The sequence below is a fragment of the Gobius niger genome, assembly GCF_951799975.1.
Source record: "Gobius niger genome assembly, chromosome: 14".
NCBI classification, from domain to species: domain Eukaryota; kingdom Metazoa; phylum Chordata; class Actinopteri; order Gobiiformes; family Gobiidae; genus Gobius; species Gobius niger.
The window spans coordinates 32406327-32424586 of NC_136865.1; the positions used below are offsets into that span (position 1 = coordinate 32406327).

The following is an 18260-nucleotide window of genomic DNA, read 5'->3' on the forward strand; positions in this document are numbered from 1 at the left end:
ATTTTTTTAAAACATTTTTTGACCGTTTTTTGTCTACGTTTTCTCACTTTTGTCACATTTTTGTCATTTTTTCGTAAATTTTTGGTCAATTTTTCGTCACTTTTTCATCATTTTTTCGGCACTTTTTTGTCACTTTTTTGTCAATTTTTTGTCACATTTTCATCATTTTTTCATCCATTTTTCATAAATTTTTGGTCAATTTTTCATCACTTTTTGATCATTTTTTCATAATTTTTCCGTCAATTTTTTGTCCGTTTTTCGTAATTTTTTTTCTCTCTGCTGATGAAAAGCGTGAAATAGTTGAATGTCTTGGTCTAGGTGTGAAAACCTTCGATATTTCATGAAAGATGAAGCGTAATCATCGAACTGATAAGAGATTTGTGGATGATTCAGACACACACGGGTTTGTGCAGATAAAGGCACAATGAGGACGGTTTCTGCCAGACAAACACATCAGATTAAGAGAACAGCAGCTACAAAGCCGGCCCTCCAGAGGCTGCAGTTGTGCATAAACCTTCTATCCGGCCTCCCCTTAACAAGGCTGTGACGTCAGTAAGGAGGGGGCGGAGTCAGAACCATGGGGAGAGAGCCTGAAGGTGTGAAAATGACCTCGGATTTTGATTGATCAAGATTGCCAACGGAACGAGACAGATTTTTCTCGTCAAATACAAAAAGAATGTTTACTGTGTTTGTTGTGACATTATTGGCAGAATGTATTGAAGCGTTTTCCTCTCGTCGGGCCGATAACGTAACAATTACGGCGTCACTGGTTCCTCCAAACCCGAGAGTCGAACAAACTTTCCGTCGGCTGAAAAACAACATGATCTCGGTTTGGATAAAACGTCCAAACGCTTCACAGAGAGATGGTCACGTGTGGACATCGTGGAAACAACACTGAGGCGACCTTTCGGGCGTTCGCTTCCACATAGATACAGACGCATCTCGTCATAGAAGGGGGCGTGGCTTCGCTGAGGGGGGAAATAGAATCTTTAGAGAAACACAATTTTCCCTCTTTTAAGCCATTTTCTGGTGGAAAATGAACTTATTTATCACATAAATAAAGTCAGGTGTAAATCGGGCCCATATGGATATTTTCTCACAGCAGATTGTTCAGTAGAAGTGAAAAAACGGCAGTTGTAGCTCGCGCTAGCTAACCGTTAGCATTAGCCCGATGCTAACATGAAGTATCAAGTTAGCATTCTCTGTTTTTTATGTATTTATGAGCTGTTCAACCACTTTGCTCCTCTCCATGTCCTTGTATCTTTATTTAGTAGAAACTATATCTATAATTCTGCGTTTGTTAAAGGAACAGGCCACCGTGTTTCCACACTGAGATATGTTCTTACCTGAGCTGTGACGAGTTCTTTAGGACCTGTCTGATCTTCAGTCACGTAAACACAGCGCAGACGGCGTTAGCATTTAGCCTCTCCCTCTCTCCTCTATAGCTCCAAAACAGGTCAAGATAGAAGCTACCAAGCTCTTCCACGTTTTCCCTATTTAAATATGGTTACGTGAAGTGTTACACTACAAAGTATAATTACACACAATTAAACAATGTGGATTTTCTAAGCGGATAAAAGGGGGGACTATATTGTAAGGTGTAATAATACCAGGAGGAGTTCGAAATCCGCGCAGTAATCTTCACTTTACTGTGCGGATGCCAAACTACTGCCAATTTCCGGAACACGTAACCATATTTAAATAGTGAAAACGTGGAAGAGTCACATTTTTATCATTTTTCGTAATTTTTTTGAAACATTTTTTGACAGTTTTTTGTCTAAATTTTCTCACTTTTGTCACATTTTTGTCATTTTTTCATCATTTTTTCGTAAATTTTTGGTCAATTTTTGGTCAATTTTTCGTCATTTTTTCATCATTTTTTGTAATTTTTTTGTAAATTTTTCGTCACTTTTTCATCATTTTTTCGGCACTTTTTTGTCAATTTTTTGTCACATTTTTATCATTTTTTCATCATTTTTTCGTAAATTTTTGGTCAATTTTTCGTCATTTTTTCGTCATTTTTTCATCATTTTTTCGTAATTTTTTAAATCAATTTTTCGTCAATTTTTCATAATTTTTTCATTAATTTTTCGTAAATTTTTTGTCAATTTTTTGTCACATTTGTATCATTTTTTCATCATATTTTCGTAAATTTTTTGTCACTTTTTCATCATTTTTTCGGCACTTTTTGTCACTTTTTTGTCAATTTTTTGTCACATTTTTATCATTTTTTCATCAATTTTTCATAAATTTTTGGTAAATTTTTTGTCACTTTTTCATCATTTTTTCATCATTTTTTGTCACTTTTTTGTCAATTTTTTGTCACATTTGTATCGTGGAAGAGCTTGGTAGCTTCTATCTTGACCTGTTTTGGAGCTATAGAGGAGAGAGGGAGAGGCTAAATGCTAACGCCGTCTGCGCTGTGTTTACGTGACTGAAGATCAGACAGGTCCTAAAGAACTCGTCACAGCTCAGGTAAGAACATATCTCAGTGTGGAGAAACGCTGGCCTGTTCCTTTAAAGTAGTTTTTTGAATAATAGAGAAAGTTTAGATTTTTCTCCAAATTGTTTTCCCCCTTAACTGTTTTCAAACATGACCATATATGGGCGATTCCAGAGATGCCGTCTGTATCTATGAGTCCTTTTTCCCCGAAACCCTGGGTTAAATCTGAGTCCGGCGCCCCCGGAGCCCCGTCTCAAAGCGAAACTGAAGTGGACTCTTTGTTCCTGAGCTGTCAGACGCCATTTTCCCAGCAGCGAAATCAGTTCCTACGACGACAAACACACCAGTTCATTCTGCGGCGACGTGTTTCCCGCTCGTTACTAAGTCTTGCATAAATCCCCAAAAGCGTCGTCTGGATCCCCCCGGGCTCCGAAGCTCCGCACGAACCGTCTCCTTTTTATCACATTTTCGGCAATTCATTTTCTCCTCGAAACTAGAATCCTGTCACGCGATAAACCCTCCATCTTAAGTTCCTCGTGCCTGCGGTCTCTGGCGTGACCTTCCAGCTGATCAGACTCGGAGGTTGACGGAAGCTGAAGCCTCGGTTTTTTTGGCTTTGGAGCGGAACGAACTTCGACGACGCCGGTTTCCGCGAGAGCAACACTTCGAGGTCTCTCTCGCTTCATCTAAAACATCAGCTCCATCCAGCTGTTGTTTGCATTAACGCCAAGAGTCATGACGCTCTCGGAGAAAGTCCCTGACCGTTCGACTGCTCAGTGTGCGTGAAAGTTTCCAACTCTTTCCCAGCAGATCTAGTTTTGTGAATCCGTTTCTGACCTTTCTTCTCATCGAACGTTTTTGCCTTCCATTCAGTTACCTTCAGAGCCAGGTTATTATCGGAGAAAGTTCCTGACTGTTTGACCACTGGTTTCCGTGAGAGTTCAGGATCTAGATCTGTGACAGCATCGGTTTGTTCCGGTTTCTGACCTTTCGTTTCCCTGGACTTCTTGTATCAGCTCCAAAGCCTCGTCTGAAACATCAGCGTCAACTAAGTTACCTTCAGGGCCAGGTTATTATTGAAGAAAGTTCCTGACCGTTCAACAAATAGCTTCCGTGAAAGGTGAAGGTTTCCGACTCCCAAAAGCAGCACTTTGAGGTCTAGTTTCGAGGAACTTAGGCATTTTTCAGAGGCAGGTTTTTATAGGAGAAAGTTCCTGACTGTTTGACCACTCGTTTCCGTGAGAGTTCTCTGAAAATAAGCACTTCAGGGTCTCGTTCTGTAACTCAGGCATTGGTTTGTTCCGGTTTCTGACCTTTCGTTTCCTGGACTTCCTCCTCAGCTCCAAAGCCTGGTCTAAAACATCAGCATCGCTCCATTCAGTTACCTTCAGAGCCAGGTTATTATAGGAGAAAGTTCCTGACTACTAGTTTCCGTGAGGGTTCTCTCCAAAGAAGCACTTCAGGGTCTAGTTCTACGACAGCAGAGTGACTTAGGCATCGGTTTGTTCCGGTTTCTGACCCTTCGTTTCCTGGACTTCTTTTATCAGCTCCAAAGCCTGGTCTAAAACATCAGCGTCGCTCCATTCAGTTACCTTCAGAGCCAGGTTATTATAGGAGAAAGTTCCTGACTGTTTGACCACTCGTTTCCGTGAGAGTTCTCTCCAAAGAAGCACTTCAGGGTCTCGTTCTGTAACTCAGGCATTGGTTTGTTCCGGTTTCTGACCTTTCGTTTCCTGGACTTCCTCCTCAGCTCCAAAGCCTGGTCTGAACCACCAGCCGTTGTTCAGTTTCCCGCGTTAAAGTTTGCTGTGACTGAACAAGCGTCGCCGCCACATCCCTCTGTCTTTCCTCCATTACAGCCGTGACCATTCAGCTGCTCAGTGTCTCACATTCCTGGTGTTGGCGTCGGCGGCGTTGTCCATTCGGCTGCTCGGTATCTCCTCATGGCGTCGGTTGGTCAGTCCGTGGGCGTGGCCGGCGTCTTGGCGGGGGGCACGGGCCGCGGCGGGGGCAGCGGTTTGGCCCTGCCCCTCCGCGGGCTGCCGCTGCCCCCGTCGCTGTCCGCCCGCTCCGACACCGCCGCCGGGGCCTGCGGCGGCGCGTGCTGAGGTAGCCGCGGTAACGACATGGAGCCGCGGTGGTAGTGGTAGTGCAGCCGCGGGTTCTGGCGCTGGTGCGGGTTCGGGCGCGCGGCCTGCGGGGGCGGGGCCGGCGGCGGCGGCGGCGTGAAGCTGCTCGGGCGCAGGCTCTGGATGCGGCGGCACTCCTGGCAGATCCGCACGTGGCTGCAGTTCTGGAGGAAGCTGCGCGGCGGCGGCGGCGGAGGGGGCGGGGCGATGAGGGTGGTGGGCGGGGCGATGAGCGCGGTGGGCGGGGCGACGGCCAGGGCGGGCGCGGCGTTGGATAAGTTCAGCCCCAGCGCCTCGTCCAGGAGCCTCTGCGGCCCCGGGCCCAGGTCGGGGACGTGGCCGCCGCTGTAGAGCTTCCCGTTGCTGAGGCGCATGTCCCGGACCAGGCGGATGGGGCGGGCGCCGGCGAGGGCGAGGCGGGCGGGCGGGCGCAGGATCCCGGCGCCCGCGGAGCCGGTGAAGTGGCGGCGGCGGCGGGAACGGGAGCTCTTCCTGCACGACACGGCGTTCCGGAACTCGGTCAGCATCTCCTGGCAGACGGAGACCTGCGGGGGAGAGGGGAGGAGTCAGGGGACAGGGGGAGGAGTCAGGGGAGAGGGGAGGAGTCAGGGGAGAGGGGAGGAGTCAGGAGAGAGGGGAGGAGTCAGGGAAGAGGGGAGGAGTCAGGGGAGAGGGGGAGGAGTCAGGGGAGGAGTCAGGGGAGAGGGGAGGAGTCAGGGGAGAGGGGAGGAGTCAGGGGAGAGGGGGAGGAGTCAGAAGAGAGGGGAGGAGTCAGGGGAGAGGGGAGGAGTCAGGAGAGAGGGGAGGAGTCAGGGGAGAGGGGAGGAGTCAGAGGAGAGGGGGAGGAGTCAGGGGAGAGGGGAGGAGTCAGGAGAGAGGGGGAGGAGTCAGGAGAGAGGGGAGGAGTCAGGGGAGAGGGGAGGAGTCAGAGGAGAGGGGAGGAGTCAGGGGAGAGGGGAGGAGTCAGGGGAGGGGTCAGGAGAGAGGGGTGGAGTCATGGGAGAGGGGAGGAGTCAGGGGAGAGGGGGAGGAGTCAGAAGAGAGGGGAGGAGTCAGGGGAGAGGGGAGGAGTCAGGGGAGGGGTCAGGAGAGAGGGGAGGAGTCATGGGAGAGGGGAGGAGTCAGGGGAGAGGGGAGGAGTCAGGAGAGAGGGGAGGAGTCAGGGGAGAGGGGGAGGAGTCAGAAGTGAGGGGAGGAGTCAGGGGAGAGGGGAGGAGTCATGGGAGAGGGGAGGAGTCAGGGGAGAGGGGAGGAGTCAGGAGAGAGGGGAGGAGTCAGGGGAGGGGTCAGGAGAGAGGGGAGGAGTCATGGGAGAGGGGAGGAGTCAGGGGAGAGGGGAGGAGTCAGGGGAGAGGGGGAGGAGTCAGAAGTGAGGGGAGGAGTCAGGGGAGAGGGGGAGGAGTCAGGGGAAAGGGGAGGAGTCAGGGGAGAGGGGAGGAGTCAGGGGAGAGGGGAGGAGTCAGGGGAGAGGGGGAGGAGATAGAGGACAGGGGAGGAGTCAGGGGAGAGGGGAGGAGTCAGGAGAGAGGGGGAGGAGTCAGGGGAGAGGGGGAGGAGATAGAGGACAGGGGAGGAGTCAGGGGAGAGGGGAGGAGTCAGGAGAGAGGGGGAGGAATCAGGGGAGAGGGGAGGAATCAGGGGAGAGGGGAGGAGTCAGGGGAGAGGGGAGGAGTCAGGGGAGAGGGGAGGAGTCAGGGGAGAGGGGAGGAGTCAGGGGAGAGGGGAGGAGTTAGAGGAGAAGGGGAGGCGTCAGGAGAGAGGGGGAGGAGTCAGGAGAGAGGGGAGGAGTCAGGAGAGAGGGGGAGGAGTCAGGAGAGAGGGGTGGAGTCATGGGAGAGGGGAGGAGTCAGGGGAGAGGGGAGGAGTCAGGAGAGAGGGGAGGAGTCAGGAGAGAGGGGAGGAGTCAGGGGAGGAGTCAGGAGAGAGGGGGAGGAGTCAGGAGTCATATTTTTGTGACTAAAATGCCGCTAAACTTTAAAGTCGTAAATGAGGAAACGTTAAAGCCGCACCTCGTCGGTTTCCGCCGAGCGCCGCGTCGACCACACGAACTCCATGATGGCGACGAACACGGCCATGATGAGGCCGCAGATCAGCACCACGAAGATCCCGCCGATGTTCTCCATCCCCAAACCTGCCGCACACAGAGTCACGGGTTCAAGTCTGAGCTAAAGCCGCCGCGGCGGGCGGGGGCGCGCGGTGGTCCCGACCTGTGGCCCGGTGGTCCTCCTCTTTGGGGCAGCGTCCGCCCTCCCACCACCTCCTCTTCAGGATCTCCAGGCGGTTGCTCTCCTGCAGCTGGAGGATGCCCAGGGTGATCTCGTCTCTGTACGGCGAGCCTGGAGGGACAAAAACCCCCAGGTCAGAGTCACAGGTGGAGAACAAACTCCTCCAGATGTTTCCCTCATCATCGTCTGATCCAGCTGTTAGAGAGCTGGAGGAAACCGGCTCGAAAGGGACTTTTTCTGATATACTCGAAATATTGATCTAGAACTGGAAAAAAGGTTCATTTAACCCCTTAACTCCCACCTGAACTGAGCACGTTTTCTCCAGCTTTACCCCAATCCAAAAGCTTCTGGAAAAAAGGTGTGAAAATAGCAACAAAACTGAGACGAAAACAAGGATGGAAATGTGAAAAACGTGAGAAAAAATGGACGAAAAATTGAGAAAAATGGACGAAAAAGTGATAAGAATTTAATAAAAAAATGCAAATTATTTGACAAAAATTTGACAAAATAGTGAGAAAAAATTGAAAAAAAAAGTGATAAGAATGTGACAAAAAAATGACAAAAAAATGACAAAAAAATTACTTTTTTTTTTTCAAATGACAAAAAGTGACAAAAAAATGAGAAAAATTTGCAAAAAAATGATAAGAATTTGACAAAAAAGTGGCAAAAAATGGACCAAAAAAAATAAAACAAATTGGACGAAAAAGTGAGAAAAAAGTCACGAAAATTTTACAACAATGAGACGACTGCCCAACAAAAAAAGTGATGAAAAAAAATCAGATGACGTGAGGAAAAAGATCCATTTAGTTTTGTAGGTCTTTCAAATGAGGCGTTACACTGGACTACAAGATTTGGGTAAAGCTGAACTGGAGAAAATGCTCTCGGTTCAGGCGGGAGTTAAGAGGTTAACAACTAAGAAACTCATCAACACCAAAAGGGTAGAAAAAAACAATTCGTTCCCAAATTTTCCCCAATTGTTTTCAAATGTTTTCCATGTTTTTTTCCTGAAATGTCATTTTGATTCACGTTTTTTTGCTTTAAATGTTTTAAATTTTTGCCCCAACTTTTCCACATTTCTTTCCAGAACATTTCATCTTTTTTTCAGTCGTACCTAAACCTTTTTGTTTCCGATACCAGACTGGTGTCATGCATTGGTGCCCAGCCCGACCCGTTACCGTGGTTACCACAGTAGAATTCTTCGTCCGTTAACAATGGCGTTGCGTGTCGACATTTAAAGAGGGAGTGTTCTGCTTTTGTCAGTCCCACAGCACCGTCTATATCTCACTACAATGATGACAAACCTTCTGTTGGTCTGTAAATGCAGTAAATTAGAATAACTGTCTTGTATAAAATGTCTCTCTCAAAATGGCTGTAGTGAATGTCTTGAAATCGGCCTCTGTCTCTTTAACCTCTTAACTCCCGCCTGAACCGAGAGGATCTTTTTCCTCACGTCATCACATTTTTTTCTCCATCATTTTTTTGCTGGGTATTCAACTCATTTTTGTAACTTTTTTGTCAATTTTTTGTCACATTTCTGTCATTTTTTCGTCCATTTTTTATCCATTTTTTGTCTTTTTTGTAATTTTTAGTCATTTTTTGTCTTTTTTTTGTCAATTTTTGTCTTTTTTTAATCAAATTTTTGTCATTTTTTCGTTACATTTTTTTGTCTTTTTTTGTAATTTTTTTTGTCATTTTTACATTTTTTTGTCAAATTTTTATCACATTTTTGTCTTTTTTTTGTAATTTTTTGTCTTTTTTTTGTCAATTTTTGTCTTTTTTTTAATCAAATTTTTCGTCACTTTTTAGTCACATTTCCATCATTGTTTTCGTCTCAGTTTTGTCGCTTTTTTCACAGCTTTTGTCCAGAAGCTTTTGGATTGGGGTAAAGCCAAACTGGAGAAAATGTGCTCGGTTCAGGTGGGAGTTAAGGGGTTAAAGAGGGGGTGTTCTGCTTTAAAGAGGGGGTATTCTGCTTTTTTCAGTCCCACAGCACCAGTCTATATCACACTACAATGATGACAAACCTTCTGTTGGTCTGTAAATGCAGTAAATTAGAATAACTGCCTTGTATAAAATGTCTCTCTCAAAATGGCTGTAGTGAATGTCTTGAAATAGGCCTCTGTCTCTTTAAGAACCTCTGAGCCTTTAGACACGCCCCCTCCACACGCTGTCTGTGGCATCAGTGGGGAGGGGGTTCTGCTGAGGAGCAGTGGTTGGTTACTCGGCTGGTGACGAAAGCTCGGAGGCGTCTCCAGGAGGTGGGGGCGTTCCTAGGAGGACTCAGGCAAACCTATCCCTAAAATGGCCGCCATCAGAGTTTTTACAGATTACTCACAAATACGTGAATGTGCCAAGGCAACACTTCAGCCATGTTTTTAATGAGGGAATGACAGAATAACATGATGGAAAGCTTGAACAAGTCCATTTTGAATAATACCGCCCCTTTAAACGATTGAACTGAGCGTTTTCTGACGTCATCGCTCTCACTTCAGTCATAAATCTGTCCAGGAGCTTCTCCTTAAGTCCGTCTGCTCCTCGTGTGACTTTGGCTTCAGACGCTCGGCCGCCGCCTGAAGGCAACACTTAATGAAACGCTTTAGAGCCTCATATTTCAGCGAACGCCGCGGCACATTACCCTCCTAACGGACCTCGTGGAGTCTGGGAAGTGATGAGAGAAAGACGAGGCTCCGGGAGTCGCCGCCAGGTCATGAAGAACCATCCAGAACCATGATGAAGAACCATAGTACTATAGTAAGTGATACTGGAGAATAATACTTTACTACTATAGTAAGTGTATAGTAGTGCATCAAGATAGTGACAAGCAAGAGATAAAAAACAAAGCAAAATCGCTTCAAAAACACGGCGACAAAGTGACAACAACGTCATGATCACTTTTGTAGGTCTTAGCTTTCAAATGAGGCGTTACACTGGCCTACGGAACTGGAGAAAATGCTCCATAAAGGCCCGTCTCACTGGCCTCTCCGGGACGTCCCCTGGAGGTCAGGCGAGGATCATCATCACTTATATCTGAGCAGCTCCAGCTTCCTGGTTGTATAAGCTACGCGGCGGCGGCGGAGTGATCTGAGAGAAAATAGTCCCTCAAAATGTGATCGTTCATGTGATGCAGGTCAGATATTTTCCAAACATGATTCTATGGGACACAGATGTTTATATGGTTAGTCTGGGGTTATACAGAGGAGCGGATCACACTGTGTTTAATGCAGGCTAGCTGATACCATAGACATGCACTAGCCTTGCATTAGCCTAGCGCCACGAAACTCTTCAAATATAAGAACTGCATGAATTACAAAAAAAATATCTCCAGAAATCAGCAACACTCTGGATAACGAGGACATGAGGCCCTGTGTCAAACATCCTGAAGCATCCCTTTAACCCCTTAACTCCCACCTGAACCGAGCATGTTTACTCCAGTTTGGCTTTACCCCAATCCAAAAGCTTCCAGGAAAAAGGTGAGAAAATAGCAACAAAACTGAGACGAAAATAATGATGGAAATGTGACAAAAAAGTGACGAAAAATGGATGAAAAAGAGGCAAAAATGTGACAAAAAATGACAAAAATGTGATTAAAAATGTTGAAAAATGTGATAAAAATTGGATTTCTCTTTTTTTTAATGTGACAAAAAATGACCAAAATGTGACAAAAATGTGATAAAAATTTAGAAAAATGTGATAAAAATTTAGAAAAATGTGATAAAAATAAAAAATTAAAACATTTAAAAAATGACGAAAAAATGACAAAAAATGTGACTAAATGTGATTAAAAAAATGACAAAAATGTGATTTTTTTTTTTTTAAATGTGATAAAAATAAAAAAATAAAATAAAAAAATTGACGACAAAATGACAAAAACGTGACAAAAAAGTTACAAAAATGAGTTGAATACCCAACAAAAAAATGATGGAAAAAAAATGCGATGACGTGAGGACTAAGATCCTCTCTGTTCAGGCGGGTGTTCAGAGGTTCAGGCTCGGCCCGTTTCTCTACAGGAGGCGGAGGCAGAACAGAATGGCTCCTTCCCCCTTTGTCCCAAACATGGATTTGTTCCAGTGTTTGTGGTCAGAGCCTGCGTGTCCTCCTGGGACATTACAGCAGCTCCTCTTCTTCATTAATGACCGGGGCCGTTTTACGCCTTCAGCACAAACTCAAGCGGCGCTAAATTACAGCCCCGGGTAACGAGGCCCATTCAGGGTTTAGACTCTCTCACTGAAGAGCTCTCGTGTCCTTCAGAGGAGAGACGTCCTTCAGAGGAGAGACGTCCTTCAGAGGAGAGACGTCCTTCAGAGGAGAGACGTCCTTCAGAGGAGAGACGTCCTTCAGAGGAGAGACGTCCTTCAGAGGAGAGACGTCCTTCAGAGGAGAGACGTCCTTCAGAGGAGAGACGTCCTTCAGAGGAGAGACGTCCTTCAGAGGAGAGACGTCCTTCAGAGGAGAGACGTCCTTCAGAGGAGAGAAGCGGCTCCTCGTGTGAAAAGCCCAGTTTGGCCAGATGATTCACAGAAATGTCCGCGGGCTCGGTTTCCGTCGGCTTTTATCCGTTCTTAGATCTGACCTCGTTATGATTTGATCGTCTTTTGTTCCGACTCGGCCTCGTCTGACCCTGGACTCCCATCGTCACGACGACTCGAGACTTTGTGACGAGGACAAAGCCTGTTCAAGACAAGTGCTTATGGAGGCAATTTGAGCACTGAAATGCGAGTCTGGGGCCCCTCAGTGCATGTTTAGGCCCCGATAGTGTGTTTGTGGCTCCTGACAGTGTGTTTGACAAAAAATGTAAGAAAAAATGACAGAAATGTGACAAAATATGACAAAAAAACGGACAAAAATTTGATAAAAAATTGACAAAAAAATGACGAAAAATTGATGAAAAAGAGGCAAAAATGTGACAAAAATGTGACAAAAATGTGACAAAAATGTGACAAAAATATGACAAAAAAATGACAAAAATAAGACAAAAAAATGACAAAAAAATGACCAAAAAAAATGACTAAAAAATGACAAAAAAATGACAAAAATATGACAAAAATATGACAAAAATATGACAAAAACATGACAAAAAAATGACAAAAAAATGACAAAAATATGACAAAAATGTGACAAAAATGTGACAAAAATATGACAAAAAAATGACCAAAAAATGACCAAAAAATGACAAAAAAATGACAAAAATAAGACAAAAAATGACAAAAAAATGACAAAAAAATGACAAAAATATGACAAAAATATGACAAAAATATGACAAAAATATGACAAAAATATGACAAAAAAATGACAAAAATGTGACAAAAATGTGACGAAAAATTGACGTAAAAATTACAGAAATATGACCAAAAAATGACAAAATGTGACGAAAAATTGACAAAAAAATGACAAAATGTGACAAAAAAAATGACCAAAAAAATGACAAAAATGATTTAAAAAAATGACCAGAGCCGGCCTTACCCAGGGGCATGCCGATGCCGTAGCCCTTGGTGTCCAGCAGCCCTCCGATCTGCGTCAGGTTGCAGTTGGTGCTCCTGTAGTACTCGTTCATGGTACTCTCCATCAGGAAGGCGTACTTGGAGTTGAGCACGCGGGCGATTCCCTCCTCCGTGCTCTTCACGAACACGCTCGGCTGCTTCGAGTACATGTAGTTCCACATGCGCTGGTACGTCTGGTACCGCGAGTTCTGCAACACACAGGGCGGGGCTTAGAGCAGGGCGGGGCTTAGAGCAGGGCGGGGCTTAGAGCAGGGTGGGGCTGAGAGCAGGGCGGGGCTTAGAGCAGGGCGGGGCTTAGAGCAGGGCGGGGCTGAGAGCAGGGCGGGGCTTAGAGCAGCATATATTCACATTCCAGGTATTCTCTTCTCTTCCACAAGTGCGGCAGTGATACAAAAACTGCAATTTCTTAAAATTAATGAAAAAAAAATGAAAAAATGCAAATGGCCTCTTGTCACAAACATGTTTCATGAGGAACATCTGGGATATGAAAATATTCCAATAGTGAATTTCTCCATTGTGTGATCAATAAAGGATTATCTTATCCTCTGAACTCCCGCCTGAACCGAGAGGAGCTTTTTCCTCACGTCATCACATTTTTTTTTGTTGGGTACATTTTTGTCATTTTTTCATCCATTATTTATCACATTTTTGTCACATTTTTTGGACATTTTTTTGTCATTTTTTGTCACATTTTTGTCACATTTTCATAAATTTTTCGTCACTATTTTGTCAATGTTTTCTCACTTTTTCTCACATTTTTGTAATTTTTTTGTCACATTTTTTTCATTTTTTCGGCAATTTTTTTTAATCAAATTTCGGTCATTTTTTAGTCAAATTTTTATCACATTTTTGTCATTTTTTGTCATTTTTTTTGTCATTTTTTCTTCCATTTTTTGTCAATTTCTTGTGATATTTTTACCACTTTTTCATCAATTTTTCGTCACTTTTTTGTCAATGTTTTCTCACGTTTTTGTCACATTTCCATCATTGTTTTCGTCTCAGTTTTGTTGCTATTTTCACAGCTTTTTTCCAGAAGCTTTTGGATTGGGGTAAAGCCAAACTGGAGAAAATGTGCTCAGTTCAGGCGGGAGTTAAGGGGTTAAATAATCTTCGTTTTAAAGATTTTGAAGAAAAACAACACCGTTTTTTGCAAAAATGCATTGATTTCACGTTTGAGCCGCTCGTGGAAGAGAGTACTGTAGATCCTGCTCTGGTGTGTTGTTGTTAGAGGAAGTAAGAAAGAGGAAGAGCGACGCTGATTGGCTGACAGAGTGAATGACATCACAATGGACCAATCAGAGGTGTAGGTGGTTGCATGTGGCTGTAGGTGGTTGTAGGGTGAAGGCGGGACCGTACCATGAAGAAGGTCATGGTGGACCCCCCGTGGATCGTCCCGTACTGGATGTTGGTCTGGTCCGCCAGGTCGTCGGCCGACTCGATGGGAACCTCCATCCTCTGCACCGTCAGGAACGCCGCCAGGTTGGCCGTGTAGGAGGAGATGATGATCAGCGTGAAGGCCCACCTGAGACACGGACAGGCTTTAGCTCTCACAGTGTGGAGTCTGGAGGACTGCCCCCCCCCCAGAGTCCGGGGGGGGCAGGTGGAGCTCTGTGCGGGGACGCTCTGGACCAGACTTCTCTGAAACCCGGTCTGAAAAGGCGAGTCTGCGGCGAATACAAACCACGGCTTCTCCACGTTTGGATCTGACCTCGGGCAGGTCCTTCAGGCGACGGCTCTGCTGACGGAAACTCGATCGATCGGACAAAAATAGGAACAAAATGTGACAAAAAATGACCAAAAAAATAACAAAAAAATGACAAAAATGTGACAAAAAAATGACAAAAATGTGACAAAAATGACCAAAAAATGGCAAAAAAAATGGCAAAAAAATGACAAAAATGTGACAAAAATGTGACAAAAATGTGACAAAAATGTGACAAAAAATGTGACAAAAAATGACCAAAAAATGACGAAAATGTGACAAAAATGACAAAAATGACAAAAATGACCAATAAATGACCAATAAATGACCAATAAATGACCAATAAATGACAAAAATGTGACAAAAATGTGACAAAAATGTGACAAAAATGACCAAAAAATGACCAAAAAAATGACAAAAATGTGACAAAAATGACAAAAAAAGTGGAAAAAAAAGACAAAAATTGATGGAAAAAATGACAAAAAAGTTACAAAAATGAGTTAAATACCCAACAACAACAAAAAAATGATGGAAAAACAGTCTGATAACATGAGGAAAAAAGAGATAAACCAATGGAAATTAAACTAAAAACTGTGGTTTTGTTTATTAAAGCGTGTTGGACGACGGGCTCTGCTGACGGAAACTCGCATCGATCGGACGTTTGGAACAAAGAGAAGCTGCACTTTCAGAGTCAGCGGCGAAACCAAGGTCAAAAAGAAGGAGAAACGCGAGACGGCGAGAGCGGTGAGTGTGTGAGTGTGTGTGTGTGTGAGTGTGAGTGTGTGAGTGTGTGAGTGTGAGTGTGTGAGTGTGAGTGTGTGAGTGTGTGAGTGTGAGTGTGTGAGTGTGTGAGTGTCAGACTGCACCGACTTATCGTTCTATACATGACAGATAAACATTGTCAGTGATGTTTCTGATGCAATACTTTAATGTTCACTTAAACCTCACCATTAACCCCTTAACTCCCACCTGAACCGAGCACCTTTTCTCCAGTTTGGCTTTACCCCAATCCAAAAGCTTCTGGAAAAAAGGTGTGAAAATAGCAACAAAACTGAGACGAAAACAATGATGGAAATGTGACAAAAAAGTGACGAGAAATTGATGGAAAAGAGGCAAAAATATCACAAAAAATTGAAAAAAAAATTACGAAAAAATGACAAAAATGACCAAAACATTTGATTAAAAAAAATAACAAAAATTTGACAAAAAATGACAAAAAAATTGATACAAAATTTACGAAAAAATGACGAAAAAATGACAAAAATGTGACAAAAAATGACAAAAAAATTACAAAAAAATTACAAAAAAATTACAAAAATGTGACAAAAAATTGAAAAAAAAAGAAAAAAATAATGTGATTAAAAATTTACGAAAAAATGACAAAAATTACAAAAAAATTACAAAAATGTGACAAAAAATTAAAAAAAAAGACAAAAAAATGTGATTAAAAATGTACGAAAAAATTACAAACAAAATTACAAACAAAATACAAAAAAATTTACAAAAATTCGACCAAAATGTCACAAAAAATTGAAAAAAATTACGAAAAAATTACAAAAATGTGACAAAAAATGACAAAAAAAAATTGATAAAAAATTTACGAAAAATGACAAAAAATGACAAAAATGTGATACAAATTTGAAAACACAAATACAAAAATTTGACAAAAAATTACGAAAAAATGACAAAAATGTGACAAAAAAATGACAAAAATGTGACAAAATGAGTTGAATACCCAGCAAAAAAATGCTGGAAAAACAATCTGATGACGTGAGGAAAAAGATCCTCTCGGTTCAGGCGGGAGTTAAGAGGTTAACCAATAGAAATTAAACTAAAAACTGTGGTTTCGTTTATTAAATCTGGACAAACCAGGGTGTGGGACGAGCTCAATCAGTGAAGCCGCTTTTCGATCCTAAACATCGCCTCGTACTTATGATGGAAACAACGAAACAGCTTTGGAGTCCAGTGTCCGGGAAACGTTTCACAAAAGAGTTACAAACGTGTGTGACCTGTTTCAGTCACTGAGGAATGAAACATGACACCAAACACGGGAACATGTGAGTTACAAGTGCAGCTAAAGGGCTTGTATTGAAACGCTGGTGAATGTTTGAGGAGTGAGTGAACACATGGGACGTACCAGACTCCGCTGACGCAGCGCGTGGACAGAGCGCGGGGCATGATCTCCGAGCCCTGCTGCATGAAGCCGCCCACGGGGAACCACAGGCTGTTCCCCAGAGAGTACTGGTTCTCCAGGACGTCCTGCCGCTGCCGGGCGCACGGGTGAGGGTTGTACCACTCGTACGGGCTCAGCCTGAAACACACAGTCCGGCAGATCAGGCGTCAGATCAGCCGTTAGGTCAGGCGCTCCTCAGGGATCAGCTCTGGGGCCGCTACACTTAAACACACAGTCCGTCAGATCAGCTGCTCCTCAGGGATCAGCTCTGGGGCCGCTACACTTAAACACACAGTCCGTCAGATCAGGAGCTCCTCAGGGATCAGCTCTGGGGCCGCTACACTTAAACACACAGTCCGTCAGATCAGGAGCTCCTCAGGGATCAGCTCTGGGGCCGCTACACTTAAACACACAGTCCGTCAGGTCAGCCGTCAGATCAGCCGCTTTCACTCGGCAACAACAGGAAAAAGATCTGTTTGAATGAGTTTAGGCTGTGACCTTTTAGATTTGGGTAAAGCTGAACTGGAGCAAAAGCACTTGTTTAACCTCTTAACTCCTGAACCGAGAGGATCTTTTTCCTCACGTCATCAGATTTTTTTCCATCATTTTTTTGTTGGGTATTCAACTCATTTTTGTCATTTTTTGTCACATTTTTGTCACATTTTTGTCATTTTTTGTCACTTTTTTGTCACATTTTTGTCCTTTTTTGTCCTTTTTTTGTCACATTTTTTGTCACTTTTTTGTCCTTTTTTTGTCACATTTTTTGTCACTTTTTTGTCATTTTTTTGTCATTTTTTCGTAATTTTTGGGTCATTTTTTTGTCACATTTTTGTCATTTTTTGTCACATTTTTGTCATTTTTTTGTCATTTTTTGTCACATTTTTTCGTCACTTTTTTGTCATTTTTTTGTCATTTTTTTGTCACATTTTTGTCATTTTTTGTCACATTTTTGTCATTTTTTTGTCCTTTTTTTGTCCTTTTTTTGTCACATTTTTTGTCACTTTTTTGTCCTTTTTTTGTCACATTTTTTGTCACTTTTTTGTCCTTTTTTTGTCACATTTTTTGTCACTTTTTTGTCCTTTTTTTGTCACATTTTTTGTCCTTTTTTTGTCCTTTTTTTGTCACATTTTTTGTCACTTTTTTGTCCTTTTTTTGTCATTTTTTTGTCATTTTTTTGTTACATTTTTGTCATTTTTTGTCACATTTTTTGTCACATTTTTTGTCACATTTTTTGTCACATTTTTTGTCACTTTTTTGTCAATTTTTGTCACATTTTTGTCATTTTATCGTAAATTTTTTGTCATTTTTTTGTCAATGTTTTCGTCACTTTTTTGTCACATCTTCATTGTTTTCGTCTCAGTTTTGTTGCTATTTTCTCACCTTTTTTCCAGAAGCTTTTGGATTGGGGTGAAGCCAAACTGTAGAAAACGTGCTCGGTTCAGGCGGGAGTTCAGGGGTTAAGGCCGGGTTTTGCGATCAGTAAAGGCTTTTCTTATTTGCATTTTCTTCTGGAGATCTGGACGTCTCTGTTTTGAAGGTGGTGCAGGAGGTTCAGGAAACCTCAGGCAGAGTCTGGTGTCGGAGCCACTGGGGGATAAATAAATAAATAAATGTGGTTTCGTACCTGGCAGCGAGGAAGAGCACGCAGGACACGGCCAGGTAAGCCAGCAGCATGAAGAGCCACACGGCCGGAGAGAACGGGTCCAGGAACGAGAAGTATCCGGGTTTACGGCCCTGAGCACAAACCAAGGAGACAACAGAGACATCAAGAAAACAGCAGAGAGAAGATCAGTGGTTCAAGAATAGCAGAGAGAAGGTCCATCAAGAACAGCAGAGAGAAGGTCCATCAAGAACAGCAGAGAGAAGGTCAGTGGTTCACACACAGGCACGACGGAAAACAAATGATGTTAGTCCGTCATTCGCTACGTTACTGAAAAGAATGACAGAAAAATTAAAAAAAATATGAACAAATTATGAAAATATGACAAAAAAGTGAAAAAAGGACAAAAAAATTACCAACAAAATGGACTAAAAAATACAAAAAATGGCACAAAAAAAATTGACAAAAAAGACAAAAAATTATGAAAAAA

At 43.4% G+C, this 18260-nt stretch overlaps 1 protein-coding gene across 1 annotated transcript; it reads right to left on the reverse strand.

Moving 5' to 3' along the window:
- Positions 1-4351: 4351 nt before the first annotated feature.
- On the reverse strand, positions 4352-17948 carry LOC306973892 (glutamate receptor ionotropic, kainate 5-like). Its single transcript, XM_079570967.1, has 7 exons — positions 17795-17948; positions 16135-16308; positions 13652-13817; positions 12258-12483; positions 6780-6908; positions 6582-6703; positions 4352-5117 (listed from the first exon to the last, which is right to left on the reverse strand). Exons 1-7 carry the CDS (start codon positions 17842-17844, stop codon positions 4401-4403), a joined length of 1584 nt encoding a protein of 527 aa, XP_079427093.1. The 5' UTR covers positions 17845-17948; the 3' UTR covers positions 4352-4400.
- Positions 17949-18260: the final 312 nt, after the last annotated feature.